We start from the raw sequence: 23,479 nt of genomic DNA on the forward strand, positions 1-23,479 counted from the left end.
TTGGGGCAACAACAAGAGCAATTGGTCTATTTACTCCGATTGCCCATGTTGTTTTTCTATTTGTTGTGGCTGTTTGTCGATGATTGTGTGTGCTTCCCTTTTGGTTGTTGCCCCCCGCCTTTTTGGCCACCCCCTTTTGGTAACACCCCTGCCCCCTTTAGCCATCCGTTATCGCCAGTGAAAGAAAGAGAAAGTGCCTGGAGCCAGTTTTTTTTTCGGTATTTTTTTCTTCTCTTATTTTGTTGTTCGAATTGTTGTCGATGTGTTGCTGATGCTGCCGGCGGATTGTCGGCCAAGGGGCGGGCGGCTCAGGGGGCGGGGCGGGACGGCAAAGAATGTCAATTTCTGGCCATAATGTGCCTCAGACTTTTGCTTTTCTTTGGAGCCGTAAAACAAGACCGAGGCACACACACTCGGATGCTCAGCAACGTCGGCAGCTTTCCCTTCCTGTGCGAGAGCTGAATTCCGCTCTCAGTTGGGTGCACTGAGAGAAATTTCCCTTCGTATTAACCCAATTTATGCAGGGACCTTCGATACCTTATCATTATTTATTTATTTAATATTTAAAATACTCATATTTCGAGAAAAATTACAATTAAATTATTAGTAAAAATTTGAAATGGTTAAGTGCTTAGAGAAACAGCGAACTTTTCAGTCGTTTTACACTAATCTTAGGTTCCAGATCTATAAAAAAATATATTCTACTTAAATTAAGTTATCTATTGCTGGGACATTCAGTAAAATAAACCTTATTCTTCGAGTAAAAAAATTGAGCAGAACTTATCAACATGGGTTTCATGAAGCCTTATTTCTTACTTCGATGAACAGGAGCAAACGCTCCAAACTTCTACTTTTTATTTTATCTTCATATTAAGTTATTGGCCTACAAAGTTCAACTTATATAAATATTTGTAATTTGTACATAATTAATATTTTGTAGAATAATATATCATAGATACTTTTGAGGTTCCCATTTTTAACTTATCACTTGAATTTCTCAGAATACTAAGATTAATTTCCTAAATTTTTCGCAGTGTGCCACTTGTCTCTTGTCCAACTTTGAATAGGCCTTGGCCATTGGTTATTGGCCCTGGAGAAGAAGCAGAAGCCGCTAGCCTGAAAGTAAAACTAGGCATAAGCAGCTCATTAGATGGCGTTTTAACGATCCCCGGATGATGACAGCTTTTTCTTTCTGGTCTTCTGTGTCGCCCACTCCGATTTGGGTAGAACCAGCTTCATATGCATATCGGACTTTCGCTAATTGAAAGCCGGCGAGTTCTCTTTGCAGCCAGTCCCTCAATCGCTCAATCGTCATTCATTCAGTCACTCACTGCACTGCGACACAATTAAGCCCAACCTCAAAAAAAAGCCGGAGTAAAAACGGAAAAAAATAAAAACGGAATTGGAAAAAACTCTTCTTCGCGCACTTGGAGGTACAAATTTAGAAAACCTTTTGAGGGCACTTTCATTTACCATTTCTTGTTGCCGTCGTTGCCGCCGTTGATTTTGTTCGCTTGTATTGAAATTGCCTCGGTTGTCTTGGCTTTCGTTCGATGGATGGATGCGTTCGCTTATTGAATGCGAAATGAGGCTGGAGGCACTCGGAAAAAATATATACCTGCAGTTGTCTATTTTTCATGTCCTATCAGTAAATACAACATACTTTTAAAGATCTATTTCCGTAACCAAGTGAGTTGAAATAGATTGGTAGCAAATGGTAGCATACATAATGCGCGTTCTCGGGACACAGTGCTTCAAATGCAAATATTTATTTAAGAGAACTGAACTTTCTGTCTAACTGAACTGTTAGATTATAGTTTTACAAGAAAAAAAGTAGTAACATTAGTAGAAGATATGCAAATTATTAATGGAGACAGTTTAACGATGGGTGCCATGCTCTAGATATTTATCTAAATTTATGAAACCCATTATATTGGGTATGCTAATCGTTACAAAAAACATAAACATATGATAGCCTGCACAATATTAAGACTAACTATGATCTAATAGTACCAGATGTTAGGACCATCAACTACATAATATTAAGATTAATAAAATGGAATAGATAATCCCATTTATTTCCAGTTAACATCACTGGTAGGTTATATCTATTAATAATACCCTTTCAAATATGTAATACTCCATTTTCCTGGTATTTCAACGGCCTTATAATTTTTCCCCGTGCAGGAACTTAACGGTCAAGAGGGTTCGAGTTGAGTTGCCTATTGTGCGCGGTACGTGAATGAATTCATAAAGAAATAAAAACGAAACCAAAAGGCAGCCACATTGCAGGGCAGCTGGAAAAAATTGAATGTAATGCGCAAATGAAATTCAACGGCGTCAAACGCAAATCCAAATACAAGTCCCGGCAATGTCCAATGGTTTCCCTTTGGCTTTGGCTGCGGCGACATGCATGTTTCGTACAACATATATATTCACTTTAAACAAAGCGAAATTAGCGGCACGCACTTTGCATTTCATTAGTACGCACAGCAGCAACACCAATTGGCACGGCAGCAACATTGGCGGCAACAGCAGCCATATTAGCCACTAACTATAAGCCGCTTTTGAAAATCGATTAGTTTTTGTGACAGAAAGGAGGGGGTGGCTGGAAATCCACCCCTCCCCCAATCACTCTCTCAATTTATTGACAGTTGGCGCGCGTGTGGAGCAGCCTCCCCCTTTTTTTACCACGCCCCTGAAAAAGTGGCAGCCTTGATTATTCCAAGCACACAGCGGCGCTTTCATGCATAATCTCACCTATAACAGCCATAATACCAATACCACAAATACTCACAGCCAGCCACACGTGGAGTTTGGGCTTCGGTTAAGGAAAAGCCAAGAAAATTCGTGCTCGTGAAAAGCGAAATTCGTTCGAGACAGCGACAAAACGTTGGTAATCAAATAATTCCATGCCTTTAATTGTCGGCGGAGGTCGGTTAGTGAGGATAATTGGATTGCCTGAATGAGCGCCGGAACAATAACGAGCGTTAAATGAACAATGTACGTGGCGGTGGTCGAAACTCTGGGCGGGGGCATCATTGGGTTAATAAGGAGTTCCATGGACGAAAAGCGGTTAAGGACCGCGATGGGGCAATTAGTGATAAGCTGATAGGAGTTAAAGAGGAGAAAGGCTAAGGGAAAAGCTGTGAAAGAGAGAAGTGGCTACTTTTACACAAATTTAAGAGGATTAAAAGTTTGATACCATTACATAAAAGACGAGAATTAATCTTTAACTGGAGTTTATGACCTTAGTAAAATTGGAATAATATTTTAAGTACCCAGGTGTGCTCTTCTACTTTGGGAGGTAAAAAAATATTTACAATGGTATATGTTTAATTTTTTTAGTGTTTTAAAGATGCAATTTGTATGCACATTTCTTAATTCGTAACACTTCAAGTGACATTTATTTATATTTCTATATTTTCATATTTGAGGTTACATTTTTTCCAATAGACAAAGTAGAAGCATTATTAAAATTCCTCTTAAAAATAATAAATCAAATAATAATTTAGTTTCCATTTCCTAACAAAAACTCATTAATATAACAACCTAGTCGAGTTTACCCACTCCCCGGAGAGTTGTTTTCGTATTTGGCCATATACAAATTAAAACTAAGCCCCGAATCGCTAAAACTCTTGACATGTATAATTAATCGCAGAATCTAGCGCCGAATAGGCGAGAAAACTCTCAATTAGAACTGCCAATCGCCGACAACGATTTTCAGCGGGTGGCAGCATTCTCGGAAAACTAAAATGCCAAGCAACAACAAGTGCAACCAAAATTAATAAACCGGAAAAACTTTTGGCATTCCCACACCAAGCAACTAAAGCCTAGCAAGTTGGCCAGAAATTAATTAGTCAAATTGAGCAGGAAAATAACCCTGAAATATTTAGCAGAAGCAGGATTTTGATTGGTCCTGGGAGAAAGGGGCAGACCAAGTGTTGATCTGATTGTTTCTTTTTTTCTGGCCACCTGGGTGACCCCAAAAACCGAGCAAACGTCAAAGTGTATTATGCCATTAAAATGTAAAATTATATGCTTTTTGAACTTGCCTCGGGGCTTGACTTCCCCTCAGAAATAGTTAAAGTTTGGCCAACCGAAGAGTGCTGTTTGTTGCCTTGAAATGAAAGTTTAGCCATTGTTCACTGAGCAGAGCTTTGTTTTCTTCAGATTGTTTTTACTACATATTTTTTGTTTTTTGATTTTTTTTCGGCACATTACATAAAATTTCGTAACATTCTGCAGACACTCGGTTTCGGTTTCTGTCTTTCGGCAGCGGGCTAAGTTGGAAGTTTAAGAAAACTCCACTGACCTGTTAACAGAGAGAGACTTTACTATGCCGTACAGCCAGTTAACTTGGCTGGCAGCGGCTCCAGTTGGCCAAGAAGAAAGTTATAGACAGCTACACTACAGTAAAAACAACTTTTGCCCAAGAAGAAGCGGCCATGGCAGTGGTGTTGGCCATAAACGAGTAGAACACGTTTTACTGTTGGAGTTTACCGTCGCTGCCGCGGTCGACGTCGCTGCCTCAGTCGACGTCGCTGCCCCCCAGTCGACGTCGAACAATTTTCCCAAGTATGTGGGAAAGCTCGGACTTTGAGTGTCAGTGCAGTGACTGTCAATTTTCCTCGTCCCGGACACTGAAAATGAAACGTCAGTCAGCCAGGGCGAATCGAATTAATTACACCTCAATTTATCATCGGATGTATTTCTATAAAGCGTATTTACCCATTTTTCCCCACCTGCCCCATTGCGATTTCACTTCGGGAATGGATTGGGCTGGTCCGTTGGACAGAAGCAGAAATTAGCACCTGGGATATATATGCATAATACTCTTCGATCGGATCGGGGCCGGAATGGGCAGAATGCGGAATGGGGTTAGGGTGCGGAACGATGACTGAATAAATCAATATTAATATAGCACTCTGCGATTCGCAACTCCAGGTGGCGAAAATATTTATGTGTGGCTACGTGTTTGGAGGGCATCCCAGGAAGTCGATGAAAATACTTTTTTTTGACTACGAATCAAACAATGAGACTATTGTTGAAGAGACTATAATAATTCAAATAAAAAACCAATATTTTCAAAATTGTTATCAAATAAATGGAACTACAATACATTTTATAAATATTGCCATGCCATCAGGATTTTAGCTGATTTACATAAGCATAATTAACAAACTGATTGTTAACATTAAATAATCTTTTTTTTCTTTACCAAATCTTGAAATGATACATCTATAATATCTAGAAGGCTAGTTTGTTACCAAGCTAAGTACGTCTAATTTTATTTTATTATAAAAGAAATTTAAGTAAATGCAGTTTTATAATATTTGTATATATTTTACTTATACTAATAGTGCCAACGAATCAATCCAAAATCAGGTTAATTAAGTTCTTTAAGATTGGTTGCATCTTTAATCCCCATTTAATCCCACATCGGCCCAATTTATGGTCAGGCTTTCCCATTTGTGTAATTGAAAATTGGAGTTTTATGATTCGTGCAGTAATTCAAATGGGTTTCATGGCCCGGCTCTGTTCCATTTAAACTTTTATTTATTTAGAGCTGCAATAAAACCGCCCCGCCGTCAACGAGACTCGCCCGTCGTGGATTCTTAGATCATAGCTCACGAGTGTTTGGGAGGTTGTCGGTCCGCTGACAAGCCGCTAACTGTTATAGCTGGCCGTTTAGTGTGCCAAATACTTTCCCAGGCCAGCCCAGCTCGTCAAATTAATTGAAGAATCGGGCGAAGAGAGCAGAGCCAAGAAAGCAGCCAAAATGTAAATTCACGCTTCGGGCCGAGCTTCGGGTTTTTGTGAGCCAGGCTGGCTGGTTGGTAAGTTGGTAAGACGAGCTGGCTGCCAGCGATCAGTTGCAGACGGTCAGTCGAGCGAGACAGTTGTGTGCGCGGCGGTGTTGGAAAACCGAACTCGAATCCGAATCTCTGGAAAGCCAACCAAGCTCAGGCCAGAATCCACAATCGACTCGAATCGAAACGAATCGAATCGCCACAAAAACAAAAATAAAACAAAACAGGTAAAGAGAGGCGGTAAAAAAGAAAGTCACTGGCCAAGAATCGGGCAGAAGAAAGGGGGGCCTCAAGCTCAAGACTGAAAACTAAAAACCATCCCAGAAGCAGTTCGCCAGCGACAGTCTTTCACGGCAACTCGAGGAGATCGCAGCGCTACGAAACGGTCTAAAATAATACCCACTACTATCGGTTGTTATCGGTTCTGTGCCAAGATCAGTGAATAATACTTAGTCAAGGTTAGCCTTTGGATTACAAATACCACAAACACTGTGTAAAGGCGGAAAGGATTATCCGTAATTCATAAATAGTTCGTGTTAATATTCAAATAATTATTTAAAGTCTATTTTGGAATACTGGCTTTAATAATAAAATATTATCTTGAGTGCTTAGCTTCAAGCCTAGTTTTCTTAGCTTTGAAAATGTATGTAATACCATTACATAAAGCCCTGAGGATTATGAACTATTTATAAAAAATATTTTTGTATTTTTTATTCATATAAAATGGTTTGATTCTTAAGATATATTGATAATTTTAAAAATTCTCCCAATCTTAATTTTATCTCATTTTGTGACGTTTTAAAGTGTTAGATCCAAATTATTTTTGGTAATAATATTTCTAATAGCACCTTTTCTCTAATTGATTTACTAAAGATTTCTTATAAGCATGTGAAATCTAGAAAATATATCGCCTAGAAAACCAGATCAAGAGCATTTAGAGAAGACTACAAATTCCTAATAGTTTCTGCTAATATTTGCAGTGGTATCAAAAACTGTGAAAAAGCTCCAAGGATTATCATCGATTTTGCTGTGTGAAAATATGAGTATCCTTAAAGTCAAGTTTGCAAGTTAGCATTGGACTAAAAAAGTACGTGAAAGTGGAGCGGCATGTCAGCGATTTCGATCTGTTCCATTTAACCTCCGCTCTTGTACTATTTTTTGTGGGAAATGTGGAGCGTTTGCATGCCCAGTTTTTACTTTTCTCGGTTTCCTCCCACCAGGGTTTTCCTCCCCGATTTTCCCCGAACCTAAAGGGGTCATAAAGCCCAGCCCGACGCGAAGCGCAGCCTTGGAATGGGCCAAACGTCTTGGGCAAGAACTTTTAATTGATTTTCAACTGCGGAAGGCAACTTGGGCCCGGAGTCGTACTCTTTGCTGGCCGGGTCATAAATTGTATCTGCGGCAATTTAGGGCCAAGTACAATACAGTACAAAACGATGGCAATTTCTCTGGTTTTTATGCGCTCCATTTTCACATGCGCTGCCGATGTTGTTTGGGGCTCTGCGGTCAGCAGAGCAGGCCATCCAGGCCAGGCCAAAACCAAACCATTCCAAACCAAGCCATACAGAACCGATGCGAACCAAGTTGAGTAATCATCTCTCGTGGCTCTCAGGTTTCTTCTGCCCAGATGACCCACATACGAGCGACTTGAAGCAGTTAATTTAAGTGTTTCCTGGCCAGCAGCTACGGCAGCTACAGCATCTCAACCTCCAACCAGTTCCAGTTCCAAGTTATAGTTTACACTGTTTACATTGGCCAGCACTTTGCTGCCAAAACAAAACACACTTGGGACGGGTTGGGCCAACGGGGCGGATGAACTGGGGATGGGGGATGTACTTGCAGCAAGGACAAGCTATTAACAGAGCAAAGTCTGCTGGCAATTCGAGTGGCTCCAATTCATTTTCCACTTTTCCGCACATTCCCCGGCAGTGCTCTTATTTTTCCGTCTTTTGTTGGTTGCTTTCTGCTCTGTTCTAAGTAGTTAGTTCATGACCAAGTTTATGCAGCCTGTCAGTCAGGAGATCTTGGTGGGGATTCCCCTGTCCGGCCGGGAGTGCCAGCTTGTTCCGCCAGGTGGCGCCGCCGTGACGATAACAAAGTCCTAATTCAAGTGACGTGCGAGTGCATGCGAAAAAGAAGCGCTGGGAGGGGCTAACAAAATGCAGAAAACATAAGAGAGAACGATAGCAGCCATTTTTGTGTAGACAGTACACTGAAAAATATAAAGAAAATTTTTATAAATAAGCAGTGTTGTCTAAGCCACATATATTTCTTTAAGTAAGGGGCAACAGCATATTTCTTCTCAAAGGAAATTAAAAAGAACATTAATTTTCTGTTATTCATTATTTTAAATTGATAGAAATTTCTATATGTTTTTTTATTTCAAGACCTAATATTTTAATTGGTTGATCTCAGCTACAAATATTTTTCCTATACCCGAATATTCAATGCACATTTTTAGTTCTCCCCTTTATAAATATTTTTTTGCTATTCAGTCGAGCCTACTCTTCTTCCTACCAGTCCTTTTAAAGAAGTGTTTCTGCCTGAGAAACCATTTCTTTCTTTTTTCTGTGATTTAAAACCCCCCGAAAAAACTCCGAGCAACTGCATCTGCTTCCCCCCAAAAAACGCTTACTGTAAATTTCAAGGGGGCGTGGTCGTTGAGGCGGCACGTGTAAAGCTTATTTTTCTACACCACCTCGTGGGCCATTGTCTTGGAAAATTAACTGCAACGCAGCTGCGAAGACAAGGCTCCGCAAACATATGAGACAAACTCGAACAAAGAAGGATCCCAGAAGCCCTGCGAAATCAGGTGCAGAGGGGGCGTGGCAGTGGGTTAGGGTATGCAAATCCTGTCTGCACGTGGCCTTTTGTGCGGCCTGCATATTTATTGATATGACGCTGATATGACAATGCACGGAGCCAAGGAACCCCAACGTCAAGTGGCAGCTGCTGCGCCTCAGGCCACCGCCTTCAATAGTTACCCCAGTTCTGTCCCCAGATCCCCCGATCCGAAGAACTCCCCCTAGTGGGGCTTAAGTAATTTTTGCTGGCTATGTGACGTGCAAGTGCACAGCAAACATTGCCAAAATGCACTGGGAAAAAGTGTGGCGACAGTCATTTCTAACAAAAAAATTGTTTTTGAATGTTTTTCGATAAATAATGCCAACAAATATTTATTTCAATCCAATAATCTCGGATATCATATCATTTTCTAAGACCTATTTTTTCATGATTTTGAAAAGAATATAATAAAGTTCTTGATGATCTAATAAGGTAATAGTGTATACCTATTTGCAATTATTTTTAAAGTATTCTTAGCTCAAAGCTATTTAATTCCTATCTGTGTACCCCAGCCCGGTATCTTTTCCATCAGCATCACGCACATGAATATTAATGTAGAATGCACACACGGTTAGCTGCGTTTTCTATGGGGGCATTAAAATATTGTATAGTGGGAGCAGCGTTCCATATGAGTTAGTCCCTACAATAGACAACACCATAGCGAAGAAGAAGAATCTGATGAAGAAGAAGAGAGAGAGAGCCAAGTGGTTGCCAAAGCTAAAGAACTGCAAAAACTTGTAGCCTCCCTCGCTTTCTGTCCCACGCTTGTCAGAAGTTTTGCATTGCATTGTTGCCCTGCCCTTCAGCCTTCAACCCCAAAACCCATTCCACTCACCCAGAACCTCCCAACCCACCAGTAACCTTATAAGCCCCCCTCGCCTATCTTGTTCTAGCCCTTTTTGCGGCATGACGCGTGAAATGTTCCGAGTTTGGTGAGAAAAATGGTAGATAAAGACGCTTTGGTGGAAAAGTGAGGGAACGGTGCGAAAAGTAAATGCAATTTCCCCAAGACTTCAATAGGCAGGAGTTTATAAGTACTTCGAAACAGAAGGCCCTTGGGAAAATGGAGGAGGAGAGGCGGGTACAGTGGAAAAACTGCAAGCTTGGTGGAGTGGTTTCAGTTTATATAATTTTTTCACAGATTTTATCAGAAAACTTCCCAAAAAACTTTTGGGTTTTCAGAGAAAAATGTACAAATACTTATGATCTTTATTGTGTACTAAATCACAGTATCTTATTATATTCTTTGTCAAAGTATATTAGATTTGGTAAGCAAATCTTTGTCTAGGTCTCATATTTCCCAAGTAATCAACACCCACTGTTCTGAAGACTTAGTTGCCTCGGCCCGGGTGATATGTCATCATATTTTCCAGAGCCTTCCCCTCTCATTCCACAGCCCGTCGTCGGCTCAGAAGGTATTTGCCTAGAGCATCGGTATTTAATAAAGACCGCTCAGGAGCTACGCTGGGTAAAACTTTTAATTAAGCGACGGCGAACTGCTGATGTTGCTGGTGGCTGTCTTCCACTTGAAGAACTTGAGACACTAGGAACGCCATAAAACAGCGACTTGGCGGCTTATCAAAAGCCGAGCCCTAAAAACCCGAAACTAAACCGCACTCAAATCCGTTGAGACGCTGCAAGTTGCAATGTTGCTGCTGTCAGTAGGTCACTGGGTTTTCACTTTGGTTTATGGCCACTTCGTCGTTTGCTTATCAGCGCTGGACTTGATTTCCAGAAAGCGATTTACTCATTTTTCAATAAGCAGTTGCAGTTACAAATTGCAGCAAACAAGTTTTTGGGAAAATGTTGCGTCGCAGCCAGCGTCTCAGTCGCTTTCACTAAGCCCGCAGCCGCCGCACTTGACACTGCGACAATAACAGCAGCAACATCGCTGCGACAGCAGCAGCAGCAACAACTGCGACAGCGGCAACAACAATTGCTGCGGTTGTGTGCCATTGCCGTTGGCTGTTGGTCGTGCTGATTGTCATGACTAAAAAGCCACCAGCGATGGCAGCAACAGGACATCACACCGAAGTTGCAAATACCCTTTGAAGCCGGACATCCTCTGTGGACTCTGTGTCAAGCGTTTTTGCCCGATTCGAAGCGAGTTCAGGGATAGTGAGACCCGACCAGCCATCATCTGCCATTGTGGCGCCTGCAGCTGTCCAAAAAGGTGTTGTTGTTGCTCAGGTGGCAGTTGCTTCTGCTGATGTTGCTGCTGCAACTGTTGCTGCTGTGTGTCAAGTGCCAGCAACTGGACATGTGAACGCCGCCGGCGGCAACTTTGAGGCGTAGCTCAAAAACATGTTTACACTCGCACTCTCACACGGCGCCGTTCCTTTGTCTGCTTTCTTCAGTGGCTGGCTTATTGACCGAAAGACCACTCCACCGCCGACCAACGTTTGTCCACTAAATGTGTGATTTCGCAGTCATGAAAAAGAAAGTGATTGCACAGAGAAAAAATTGAGGTATATGAGGTCACAGCACAGAAATATCTAGAGGCTTGTGAGCTCTATTGACACAGGGGTAACTTATATTACTTTATAATCGATGAAGAAATGCTCAGAAAAATGTGTACTACTGGAAATCATCAAGAGTGTTCATTCAATAGGACACCTCACACTATCATTTAAATGGGATGTATATCAAAAGATCATTGACTTTCCATCATACATCACAATAAATCTTATTATACACCAATCTATTGATCTCACACTGATCGCGTACCTCTCTTCAATCTTTTGCAGATCTGACAACATGAAGTTCGTGATTTTGCTGTGCGTGCTGAGCGCGTTGCTGCTGCAAATTGAGGCGTCCCCCCTTCAGCGACTTTCGAGGAGCGAGCGGGCTGTGTCCCGTCAGCAGGCGGTCAACAATGAGGTGGCTCCAGCGGTCGCTCCCGCCAGCGAAGATGATGATGACGATGACGACGAGGACGACGACGATGAGCCCGATCTAGGAGATCTGATCGATGACGATGAGGGTAGGTCCAGAGATATCAATCACTTGTAGATCACTGAATGCACCCAGGCCGCACCACCAGCACCGCACCAATGTATGAACTGTTCGAACCACCGAACAACTGAACCACTGAACCACTGAGCAATGCAACAAGCACCCAGCCCAAAACGATATATGTCCTGCTTTTATTAACCTCATATTTTTTGTGACTCTCCTCTGTGGCTCCCTTCTCCTTGGGTAACAAAGTTCTTTTGATTTCGGGACTTTCAGATGATGATGAGGAGGAGGACGATGATGATGACGAGGAGGATGACACGCCTCAGGGTCAGGCTGCTCCAGCGGCCGCAGCCAGCGATGATGACGAAGAGGAGGACGATGATGATGACGATTATCTGGACAGACTGTTCGACGACATCCTGGGCGGTAAGTGAAGGGGTCATAAAACTAGCCTTAATAGCCTCCGCCCCCCCGGGGGGCGCCAAGTAATGAGTACATTAAAATTATGTAATATTTCCGCGGGAATCCAACTAATATGGCGGGGTGCCACAAGAATGAATATTGATTTATATCAATCTAACTGATATCTTTATTTTCCCAGATGATGATGATGAGGATGACGATGACGATGTGGCGCCCGCTGCCACCGCCCAGCAGAGCGCTGTGGCCGCCGCTCCCGCCCAGACTCTTGATGAGGTCGCACCCGCTGCCGCCTCCTCCGTGGCCGCCGGAATCTCCGACGGCGTCGATCTGCCCGCCGAGTCCGGAAACGCTGCCGATGCCGTGGCCGCCGGAAATGCCGCCGATGAGTCCGTTTCCGCTGCCGTTGCTCCGGCGCAGTCCGCTGCCGCCAGCAACAACGAAGGTGAACAAAATGTTTTTTACGATGAAGACGCACTTGTAGATGGTGTTAGTGGTGGCACAAGTAGTTTAAGTAGCACCCTTGCAATTGACGAACAACAGAAACAAACAAACATACGGCTGCAGCAGCAGCAGCAAACGCAAACGCAACTGCAACAGCAACAGCAATCACAGGCCTCATCTCAGCATGCGACATCATCAGTCACAAGCACAGTCAACAAGAACACTCTAACCAACAACAACAACAATAACAATCACATCATTAACAATAAGCTGGTGGCCAGTGGGGCGACCTTGGGGCAACCGGCGACACATGTTGCCGGTGTTGCTCCCGGGAATGTTGCCGCTGGCACCGACAACAATAACAACGACATTGACAATGCTGACGATGACGATTATGATGAGGACGACGAGGACGATGATGATGATGATGATATTGATGATGGAGTCGATGAAATTGGTGAAATTACAGGTATCGCCGCTGACGATGACGAGGAGGCCGACGATGATGATGACGATGACGACGATGACATTATCGGCGATGACATCATCGAGGCCCGCCGCGAAGCACGTGAGTCCAAATCGAAGTCGGAAACGGCGACGAAAGAAACCAAGGCCAAGAAATCAACAAGTCCCTCCAAGAAGGCCAAAAAAGAGCTGAAGCATTAACCAAACAATTGCTGAATGAACAACAACCGCAACAACAACTAAAGACAGGGACCCAAAACAACCATACAAACAACAACATAGAATGACAAGCCCCAGCAGACAAACACAAACGAAAAGTAGAAAAAGGAAAGCGATTTTTCTGAACATTTTCCCATGGGGCAGGACGCGATCCGGACTTTTGCAATTGCATCTTTGCCTGCACTGACTATCCTTCCCCCACCCCTCGCTATCCTATAATTTATTAAAAACTGAGTTAAGTACATATGCTTACGCATCCCCCGAAAAATCGGGGGAAGCATTTATCGAGAGTTTGGTGCTAGTCAAACTATCTGCAAAACAACGAAAACAGCACAATTTCCCCAAAATATCCCACTTTATACCACAAACGCACAATTGTTGAGTTATTTACGCACGGACTGTTTCACCTGACAAAAGAATTGCAACAGCAACTGTACGCACAACAGCAGCACAAGTTGCAGCTGCAACTGCAACTGCAACAGCAACATGTTTAATGCCCAAGCACAAAAATGGTTGAATTCAAAGAGAACACGAAGACGATGTAGAAGAAGAAGAAGGCGCTGAAGAATTGAAGGCGGAAGAATGAGAAGAAGCAGAGCAAGAGAAGATTTGATAACAGATATCGCTGAAGGAGAAGAATTGAAATGAAAGAGATATCGCTGAAAGAAAAGCTTCCCTTGCTCTCTCTTTCCCACACCATCACATCCATATATCTCTTTCTCTCTCTATCTCCCTCACACACACACACGCCCTCTACATTTATAGCTAAATTGATGTAACAACAACAAAACACAGCAATAAGAATTGTTCACTTAGTGTAATTTATTTATTTCTAGTTGTAATATCTTTTTCGTATTTATTTGTGTAATTAAACAAAACAATCGATCCGATTCGGAATTAGTTATCATGATGTAAACACTGCCTATCTCACTCGCTCTGTCTCTCTCTACCTGTCTATTTCTATCTCTCTTACGCACACACCTACACACGCAATTAAGCACTATCGCTATCTCTTGCTTTCACACATTTGGCTTACAATTGAACATTTTAGATGAAACAAAAGATGTATTATACATTTTGTATCTTTGGCTTTTCCTCTATCTTTTTTCGGCTCGCATAATTTTCCAAACGTAAATAACGCAAATTTTGTAAAAATATGGAAACATAACTCAATCAAATTAAAAGAACATCAACAAATTGTAGCTAAAAGTTGAACGCTTGAAAGGCAGCGCAAAATTTCACAAGAAAAATAGAGAATTGTTAAACTTTGCGTTTTAGGACATTTAATTTATAATTTATTATTTATTTATTTATTATTTATTGTAAAAACAAAAAACAAAAGCAAGATGATGAAGAACAAACCACAAAACAACATGAAAATTTGCTTAAATAAATTTGCGAAATGAAATTCCCTGTGCAACTTTTAATGGTATTGGAATATCTGTGGAATTGGAAATTTTGTGTTCTTATTTCTCGTAGCATACTTTCAAGCGTCACCTTAGGTCAGGTACTGGTGTCTCTGTCTCTGTCTCTGTCTGTTCTCTCTAGCCCTCTCTGTCGCTCCTCTCACACACACACACTCATCATTAGCAGCATCAGTCATTACAGTAATGTTCCGAGCTATCTCGCCAAACCCCCTCATATATAGTATCATCCCATCTGCAGGTGTAATTAGTTAGGATCTGGTACCTAACCATTGTAATTGTTCATTTCTTACCCCCCAGAACTTTGATATTACCCCCAACCAACGCCCACACAATTATCTATTTTAGAATATGCCGCTTTAAATATAAAATTCCCGCTTCAATTAACAGCCAGGGAAAAGGGCAACAGCTAAAAGTGAACCCTGTTCCGGGCGAGGGCGTGGGCGAGTACTTAACGAACCCACTGTGGGTGGGGCGGGTTTAACATGCAAAAAGTACATTAGTACCTCATCACGTTCAGCGGTGGTCGAGTGTGAGATTATATCCGCTTGTGGCTTAGGGATCCCGTCGGAGGGGAGGTGCCCCGGCGATGGGTCGCCGCGATAAGGAGGAGACAAGGATTAGGACCTGGGGTCCTGGCTGACGGGAATGTCCTGCAAATCGCTGCACACACTCTCGCCGGGGGTGACAGTTTCGGAAATAAATTTATGGGGTTAGGTGACCACTAAGTGGCTGTAAGTTGGCTCCCAGGCATTTTGTTGGATCTTCGTTAAAGTTTTTCCCTGAAAAATACCTTTAAACTAATTAGTAAGCCCAAATTAATTAAAATAAATAATACATTTTAACCTTGCTTTGCTAAGTCTTACCCAGAAAATGTTTTAAATATTTATCTTTATAAACAAAAATTAATTGATTAACATATTACCTCGATTATTATTATTATTACCTCGATAGATTTCATTTCATTATAAGGCATAAAGTTGAGATTTATTTAATATTGTTCTTATTGATCAGAATAATTACCAAATTAATTATCTTGATGGTTTCTTGTTAATATCATTAAAAATATGGTTATGTTTCCTATTTTATAGAATATCAAACCTTGAAACTAAATCATAAATTTGCAATAGCAAAAAGGCTTCACAAATCACTTAATTATCAAATGATTAAGTACGCCATTAATAAACACTAAAGAGACTATGATTTATGATAGGGAAATACTGCAAATTGCCTCGTTCGGTCATGGTTATTTGATTTTTATTTCCACGTACACGAATGTGAACTTAACTGCTTGTTGGGGGTGGGGCTCTAATGCTAGTGTTCTTTTTAACATTATTTGCTAACCCCAGCAACCAATACATGCACTGTATAATCACTGGGTTCTTAGTGTGTTACTGTGTATCTGTGGTCAGCATACACACACACACACACACACACACCCTTTTGCACTTGAATGTAATTAGAGGTTGAAAACAAAGCGAATGCCTATGGAAAATCACACCCACACCCACACTCACTATCACGAAAATGAAACCACAATGTCCGCCCACTCCCACAGTTTCCCGCCCCGAGTTCAACTTTCAATGTTTTCAGCTGAACCGAACTAATGTGAACATTTTTCCGTCCTCGCCGCCCTTCTCCCGCCCCTTCCCCACGACCTTTGACCCCCCGCAGGTGACCTGAAGAACAACGTCATCGATATGTCCACGGATGCTTTCCAGGCCCGCCACAACCACTTCATCGACGCCATCTTCTCGAGAATCAATCGCATTGTGTCCGATAACTACGATCCCTATGTGGTTAACCTCACTGGTCGCACGGCCGCGACAAATGCCGCCGGTGGGTCAACGGTCAAGGCCGCCAACAAGAAGCAGTCCACCAACAGCAAGGTCGGAGGTCACAAGAAGCTGTAAGTACTGATATATCATAATATCTTTAAGTTTTGTGAGCTTAAATACACAACACCAAATATGAAAATATTTAAGATCTATATCTATACCCAAAATGATAAATTTTAACCACCCACTAATAAAAAGTATTTCCCCTAAAGGATATCAGTCCTTAACTATCATATCCCAAAACGGTACATGTATCAGTCTAAGTTAGTTACAGATTTTTAAGACCTTTTTTTTCTTTATAATATTTCCTTACACTGCATTTGTGAATTACGACTTTACATTTTTAAAAAAAACCATATTCAGATACTCCTTGAAATTTCTTAAAGCAGTGCATAGACTGCAATCAAGCTGAGTCCTATTTACCAACTCAATTTTTGTCCCCTTTGCAGGAAGAACACGCGCTCAGAGCCTCGTTCCGGCAATGCGAATCAGGCGGCTCGGGAGGCTGCGATGAAGCTGCAGGAGCAATTGACGCAATTACAGTCCGAGCTGGCCATCAAAGCCGTTGAGAAGAGGCTTAGTGAGGCGGTGACCTCTGACCCCGCAGCCCCGGCATCCCCAGCCTCCGATTCCGAGTCACCGAAGGCGGAAACGCGCACCGTTTCGTCCCCAAAAACGAGTCAAAAGAAGTCCTCGAACAAGGCAAACACGAAAAAGGCGGCTGGCCTGAAATCGGGCAACTACAATCAGCCAGCGGGAAGCAGCAAGGCAGGAGCCGCCGGGTCAGGAGTTCAGGTGGAGAAACTCCAGAAGGCCGAGGGCAGGCTCTCGGGACTGGCATCCTTGAAGCGGGTGGGCAATGTGAAGGTGATCAGCGATGCCGAGGGTCGCAACTCCACGATCAAGGCCAAGTTCACCCTGGGTCCCTTGGTCCTGCGGGTGGAGAAGTCCTTCAAGAAGGGCAGCGTGAGGAGCGTGAAGAGTGCCACGGCCAGGACGAACGAGATGATGGGACGCATCAAGTTCAGTGTGCTCGATGATCGGGCCACCCTAATGTCCATCAAGGTGCAGCAGCCCAAGCAGGTGAGTGGTGTGGGCCTATTCCCCTATCTCCCATCTCCTTTGACCAATCAACCTTTGATCCTTTGACGCACAGGTGGAGGTGGAGAGCAAGGACAATCACGACCGCACCCGCGAATTCGTGTGGCGACGCACGCCCAAAATCGCCAAATTGGTCAACGAGAAGCTCAAATTGGCAGCCGAGTCCTTGTTCGCCCCTCAGGGCGTCGAGGTTGTCAGGCTCTGAATGCAAAAGGGATCCCAGGAGTGTCCTCGAGGATAAAAGCCATTTCTCACTGCTCTGCTCAGCTGTAGTCTACGCCTAATTGTAATGCCTAATTTATTTATTTATTTAACTTATTTACCCATCTATTTATCAAGCCCATCTATCGATAATAAATCAACTCTGTCTATGCAATGTTTTTGTTTTGTTCAATCTCAATTGGTAAAACCGAAATTAGAAATCAGTGCTTATTTAGCAATGAATTCAAATGATGCACTTTTCCCAAGCTTTGATTCAATTAAAGCTCAATTAGCACTTGTCTACGGTTTGGAAATGTTATTTATTTTAAAGGATTGCTGCATTTTAGAATTCTTTATAAATCCTTTTGACTTTGTGTAGACACAAAGCTTGGATTTTAGTATGTAAATTTGAAAAGAGGCATAAATCTGTCTAGAAAATTGGAAAAATCTCTTGAATTAAGTTAGACATATATCGATAAAAAATCTATTTAGGCTACCTGGCTAAAATGTTCATCAAATTGTGGCAGCTTATATTTTTGATAAATCATATATTTGTATCAATTTAGTTTGAAATGGAATGCATTTTGAGTTTATTTATTGCCTTATACACTTTATCGGTTAAAATAGCAAGCATTTATTTGCGCTGACTGTGAAAGCATTTCAAATATGTTAGCAACTTTTATTTGTTATCTTCTTAAAATGCAGTTTGCTCAAATTGCAGACCCTTGCCAAGCCATTAAGCCCAGTTTAGATGCCAATTATCCTAGATCACCTGGAGTAAAATCAGGCACTGAAAATGGCTAAAAATATTGTCCAATTCTGGAAAAGCTGCCCCCTGCTACCCTTCTTCTGTAAATAAAGGTGCAGTCATGGTCGTGTGTCCTTCTCCCCCCATTTTCCACTCCCTTTTCACCCCTTTTCAGCCCGATTTTCCCGCTTTTCCACCACCCCACACGTATCTGTGTCAGGTCGCTTGCAGTTTTCATTAATGTTGCAACTAGGCGAGGAGTTCGTCGGGGTCCAGGTGCGAGTGAGAGGGGTGATGGTGGGGGAAAGGGACGGAGACAGGGCGAGGGAGTTTGGGATCTGGATCCTCCGAACAAAGTAAATATGAGTGCGTTGTATATTGTGTTGCAACCTTAGGCGGAAGGACATGCAATTTGTTGTTGTTTGCCTTTGTTGTTACGCCAGCTATCGCCCCTCCCCCTCCCACATCCTGTAACCCCTATGACGCCCTCTCGCTCGCACTCTCGCTCATCATGCATGCTGTTTGTTTTGTCTTGTTCTTGTCCTTGTCTGCCGCCGGATGGAAAGGGACGGGACGCATTGCTGCTCTTTGTTGCACCTAAATTGACAACAATATCGTTTCATTTGCTCACTGAAGTGAACTCATCAGTGCCCAAGTCCTGCAGCCTGCTGCCCACGTAAACCCCTACCATCTATTATACAGTTAAACAAATCGGGTTACAATTTTTACCCCCATTAAAAAGAAATCTTTCGATGAATAATATAAGAGGGTTCGAACACAAACTGAAAGAGGTATCAAACGTCAAAATCGCAATTCAATAACTCAAGTTATGGAATTTAGAAGTTCAGTTTGGGGTCCCCATTCTAAAAACCTTGGATTTATGGAAAAATTTAACATGAAAGTCGGTTAAAATTTTGACTATCGTCAAAAAGAAAACGCTTAACGTAGAATACTAGAGAATTAAGCCACAAACTCATAGAGATATAACACGTCAAAATCGGACTCCACTAACTAAAGTTATGGAATCTGGAAGTGCAGTTTTGGGTCCCCATTCTGCAAGCCATTGGGAATATCGGAAAAATCAAACATGAAAATGGGTTAAAATTTTGACCCTCGTTAAAAAGAAAACTTTTAATGTGGAATATTACAGAATTCGACCACAAACTCAAACAGGTATCCCACGTCTTAATCGGGGTCCAATAACTTAAGTTATGGAATTTAAAAGTGCAGTTTGACGTCCCCATTCTGAAAGCCATTGGAATTACGGAAAAATCGAACATGAAAATGTGTTAAATTTTTGACCCCCTTCAAAACAAAAACTTTTGATGTAGAACATTAGAGAATTCAACCACAAATTCATAGAGGTATCCCACGCCGAAATCGGGATCGAATCACCGAAGTTATGGAACTTAGAAGTTTAATTTGGGGTCCCCAGTCTGAAAACTTTGGAATTTCGGCAAAATTGAACATGAAAATGGGTTAAAATTTTGAACCTTCTCAAAAAGGAAACTTTTGATGTAGAACATTAGAGAATTCAACCACAAACTTATAGAGGTATCACACGTCAAAATCGGGATCGAATAACCGAAGTTACGGAATTTAGAAGATCAGTTTTGGGTCCCTTTTTTGAAAACCATTGGAATTACGGAAAAATCGAACATGAAAATTGGTTAAAACTTTGACCCTCGGTAAAAAGAAAGCTTTTAATGTAGAAGTTTCGAGAATTAAATCACAAACTCATAGAGGTATCACACTTCTAAATCGGGATCGAATCTTATCCCGATTTAGAAGATTTTGTAAAATTTTTAAAATTAATTTGGTAAATTTGTATAATAATTAGATTTTTTCCCAGTGCATCCCGCACATACCCACACATTGCCACATCATTTTTTGCCAGCTGCTGCCGCTTGATTATATTGGCTCTCAGCGAGGAGGACAATGTGTTTCTACTTGAAGTTTTAGTGGATATCCCCTTTCCTGATTGCTGATGCATGGCTACGATTCCGCCGCTCCCTCGGAAATTTAGCAGGCAACAATTTAAACAAATTCAATTGCCAGGGGAAAAGGGGCCGGCCAAAACTCATTTGCACTTTTGCCTGCTGTTGCCGAAGGCAAAAAGCACAAATAAGTAAAATATGAGCTTGCAAAAAAAATGTATACAATTTTTGCTAACGAAAATTCTTGAGCTTAAAATTTGCATTTGTTATTACTTCGTCGGTTTGCAGATGCAATTGTTGAATATGCAACAATGCCCCAGAACAGAATCTCCAGTTCTCCCCTCCTCAAGCGCTATAACTCGGTTAGCAGATTTAATTCCAAGCCAGATCCTGATTGTATTACAATGTGGGCGGAATCACACCCTACCATTTAAATGCGGGGAGAGAACAGGAATATTCGTAGAACATTTTCATAAATCACAAAATTTTAGCTCAGCAAATGAACTGCATTTGCCCCGGGGCTGTTGAGCTAGGGGAAATGTTTTGTAAGATGCCAAGTGAGTAAAGATCTAAGCTCAAATAAAAATAAAATGAAAGAACTTTAGCATTTTCTCGAAAAACTAAAGATTTCACTTCACCCAAAGCCATTAATCATTTCATAAGTCTTTCAAAGAGTTTTGCTATAGCAAAAGTTAAAATTAAAAATAAATTTAATAACTGCTCACTTGAAAGTTTGCCTCAATTTTAAAGATAATTATGATTGCCAATATGTTTCTCAAGAGTTTATTTTTCAATAATTTTTTAAGTGCATTTATTATTCGTCTACTTGAATGTTAAACCAATTTCTGCAACAATATTTTCTGTGCAACTAAATTGGAAACTTTTGGTTTTTTGCCTTTGCGAAAAGTTTCTAATACCGAGCAAGTGCCGAATGCTGCTCATTACACTAAAGCCACGCCCCCAGCACTCCCCACCGCCCACTTAACCCACCAGTGACCCAGACTTTTAAACACCTCTGACAATATGTGCAGAAAGTTGATAACCGTAGAAATGTTATGGGGTCGAGTCGGTTAGGAGTTGTGGCAAACTTTGCCCAGGTGGAATTAGAGTGGGTGGTGGCAGGGGGCAGGTGGGTTGGTGGGTTGGTGGGTTGGTGGTCAAGGTCAGCGGGATGTCGGGTCGTAATCGGCTTGTTTAATTAGCTCAGTAAGCCCCACCTGGATGGGCATTATGCGGCTGTCGGAATAAGATGCTCTGATTGAAAGTGTCGCGCGGCTTGCCACAAAAGCGACAACTAATTGCCACATAATCAACAACAGCAGCAGAGGCAGCGGCAACCACAAAAACAAGGGACAACTACAACCCAATCTGAAGAGGGATGAGAGGGGGTGGGGGCTTTGTGGCCCTTTGAGGGGGCGGGTGTGTCACAAGTGGGTGGGTGGATTTTGAACACTTGCGCTTTTTACCAACTCAATTTACGCTAATTACTGCCTTTCGCTCCAGCGATAACTGCTGTCAGCTGCCTGGCTTCCCCGCCATTTTCCCCGATTTTCATCATCCCGATTCCGCTTTTCCTTTAAAGAGCGGGAAATCCCACGGCCAGATCCCCCGCATTTCCATACGCCATGCGAATTTATATTGTCATTAGCTCTTTTTGCGCCAACTCCAGTGAATTTTATTGAAATCCCAGCCTTCTGGCCACATTATCCAATTCGCCGTAAAAAATGGTAAGAGAATGTAAGAGAACCTTGGTATATCTCAGTACATGCGCGCTCTTTTTACGGCTCTATAAAGTGGCTCTGCGACACTGACCTAAGGCTGTCAGTCTTGCTTAAGACGGATGTTTCCTCCCATTTATAAAATAAGTTCTTAAATATGAAATTTAAATCTAATACAGGAATAAGCTTTTTTCAACTCCTCAATAAAGCATAAAAGTAATAAGGCAAAAATACAATCCATACCACTAATATTAATTAAAGTTGTTTTGTAAAAATGTATTATGGGCATATTCATAAAAATTGTTAACTAATTAAGAAATGATTAACTAGTCAACATATTTAGCTAGCAGTAAAGTTTAAGATATATCACTCTTTAACATTAGGAAAACACCTTATGGGGCTCAATCCATATAGAAGATAAATATTAAAATAAAACTGTACAAATTGAGAAGGGTTAGCTATTGAGTGGTGAAGGTTTTATTTAGGATAGTTGTGTTGGATATAGGGTTACATATAGAAATTATAACTTAATGTGTTCTGCACACGTTCTGCTCTGGAGTACGACTCTATCTCGACTACTTTACATTTTCAGACTCTGTTAACATTATTCAAAAGGGACTTATCTACACAAATAATATATTTAATATAATATTTTTTTATTTATCTAATAATATTTTTTGTATCCTAGTATGAGTTAGTAATTTAAATGAACCCCAAAGTCATTAAAGGTTTAACCCTGTCCATTTTAAGCAAGAGCTATATTAGGATAACGTACTATAAATGGAATATAATATACCCCTTTAAAAAACCGTTAAAAAATGATATGCACTTTTGTTATACGTTTATCTTTTACTCACTCCCTCCATCATAAGCATAAACAAAGTTATTGCCTTTTATTTCCATTTAATTTCCCCAGCGCTTAGAACTCGAATCACTTCTTTTTTAAGTTCCCACCATAAAAATCAACTTAACCCCTTAAAAACACAATCGTAAAACAAGCTTTAATTTGGCTGGAGAACATAATTCGGCGTCGTTAAGTTACTCCCCCTGTTGGCACTAACAAAATAATTGCAAATATCCAAAACTATTTGAAACATTTTATTGTTAGACCTTGAAAGAGCATTTAGGTTTGGAGCTAAGAGAACTCTTGAGTAAAATACGGCGAATTCAGCTGGAGTGTTTCATTCGGCACACGATTTTCCACCCCCCTTTTTCCCGACATTTTCCCGATACGAAGACAACAAACCCGAATCGCCGCTGATAAAGGTTCGTGCGAGTTCGGAAAATCCCCCCGGAAAAGTGCTCCACTGCTGGCAGAAATCAGTTTCAGTTTCTGTTTCAGTTTCAGC

General features: G+C 41.6%; 1 protein-coding gene across 2 annotated transcripts; it reads left to right on the forward strand.

The window, feature by feature from the left end:
- Positions 1-5,890: 5,890 nt before the first annotated feature.
- LOC119554389 (acidic repeat-containing protein) lies at positions 5,891-17,894 on the forward strand. Of its 2 annotated transcripts, none has more exons than XM_037865271.1 (8): positions 5,891-6,040; positions 11,405-11,640; positions 11,889-12,041; positions 12,217-12,480; positions 12,949-13,047; positions 16,262-16,496; positions 16,875-17,508; positions 17,582-17,894. In XM_037865271.1, the coding sequence occupies exons 2-8, from the start codon at positions 11,415-11,417 to the stop codon at positions 17,729-17,731; spliced, it is 1,761 nt and encodes a 586-aa protein (XP_037721199.1). In that variant the 5' UTR covers positions 5,891-6,040; positions 11,405-11,414; the 3' UTR covers positions 17,732-17,894. The 2 variants fall into 2 exon arrangements, with proteins under 2 accessions (XP_037721199.1, XP_037721200.1); XM_037865272.1 differs by lacking the exon at positions 5,891-6,040 and adding an exon at positions 6,168-6,271.
- The last annotated feature ends 5,585 nt before the right edge of the window (positions 17,895-23,479 follow it).

This window comes from Drosophila subpulchrella, chromosome 3L, assembly GCF_014743375.2.
Source record: "Drosophila subpulchrella strain 33 F10 #4 breed RU33 chromosome 3L, RU_Dsub_v1.1 Primary Assembly, whole genome shotgun sequence".
Lineage (NCBI taxonomy): Eukaryota > Metazoa > Arthropoda > Insecta > Diptera > Drosophilidae > Drosophila > Drosophila subpulchrella.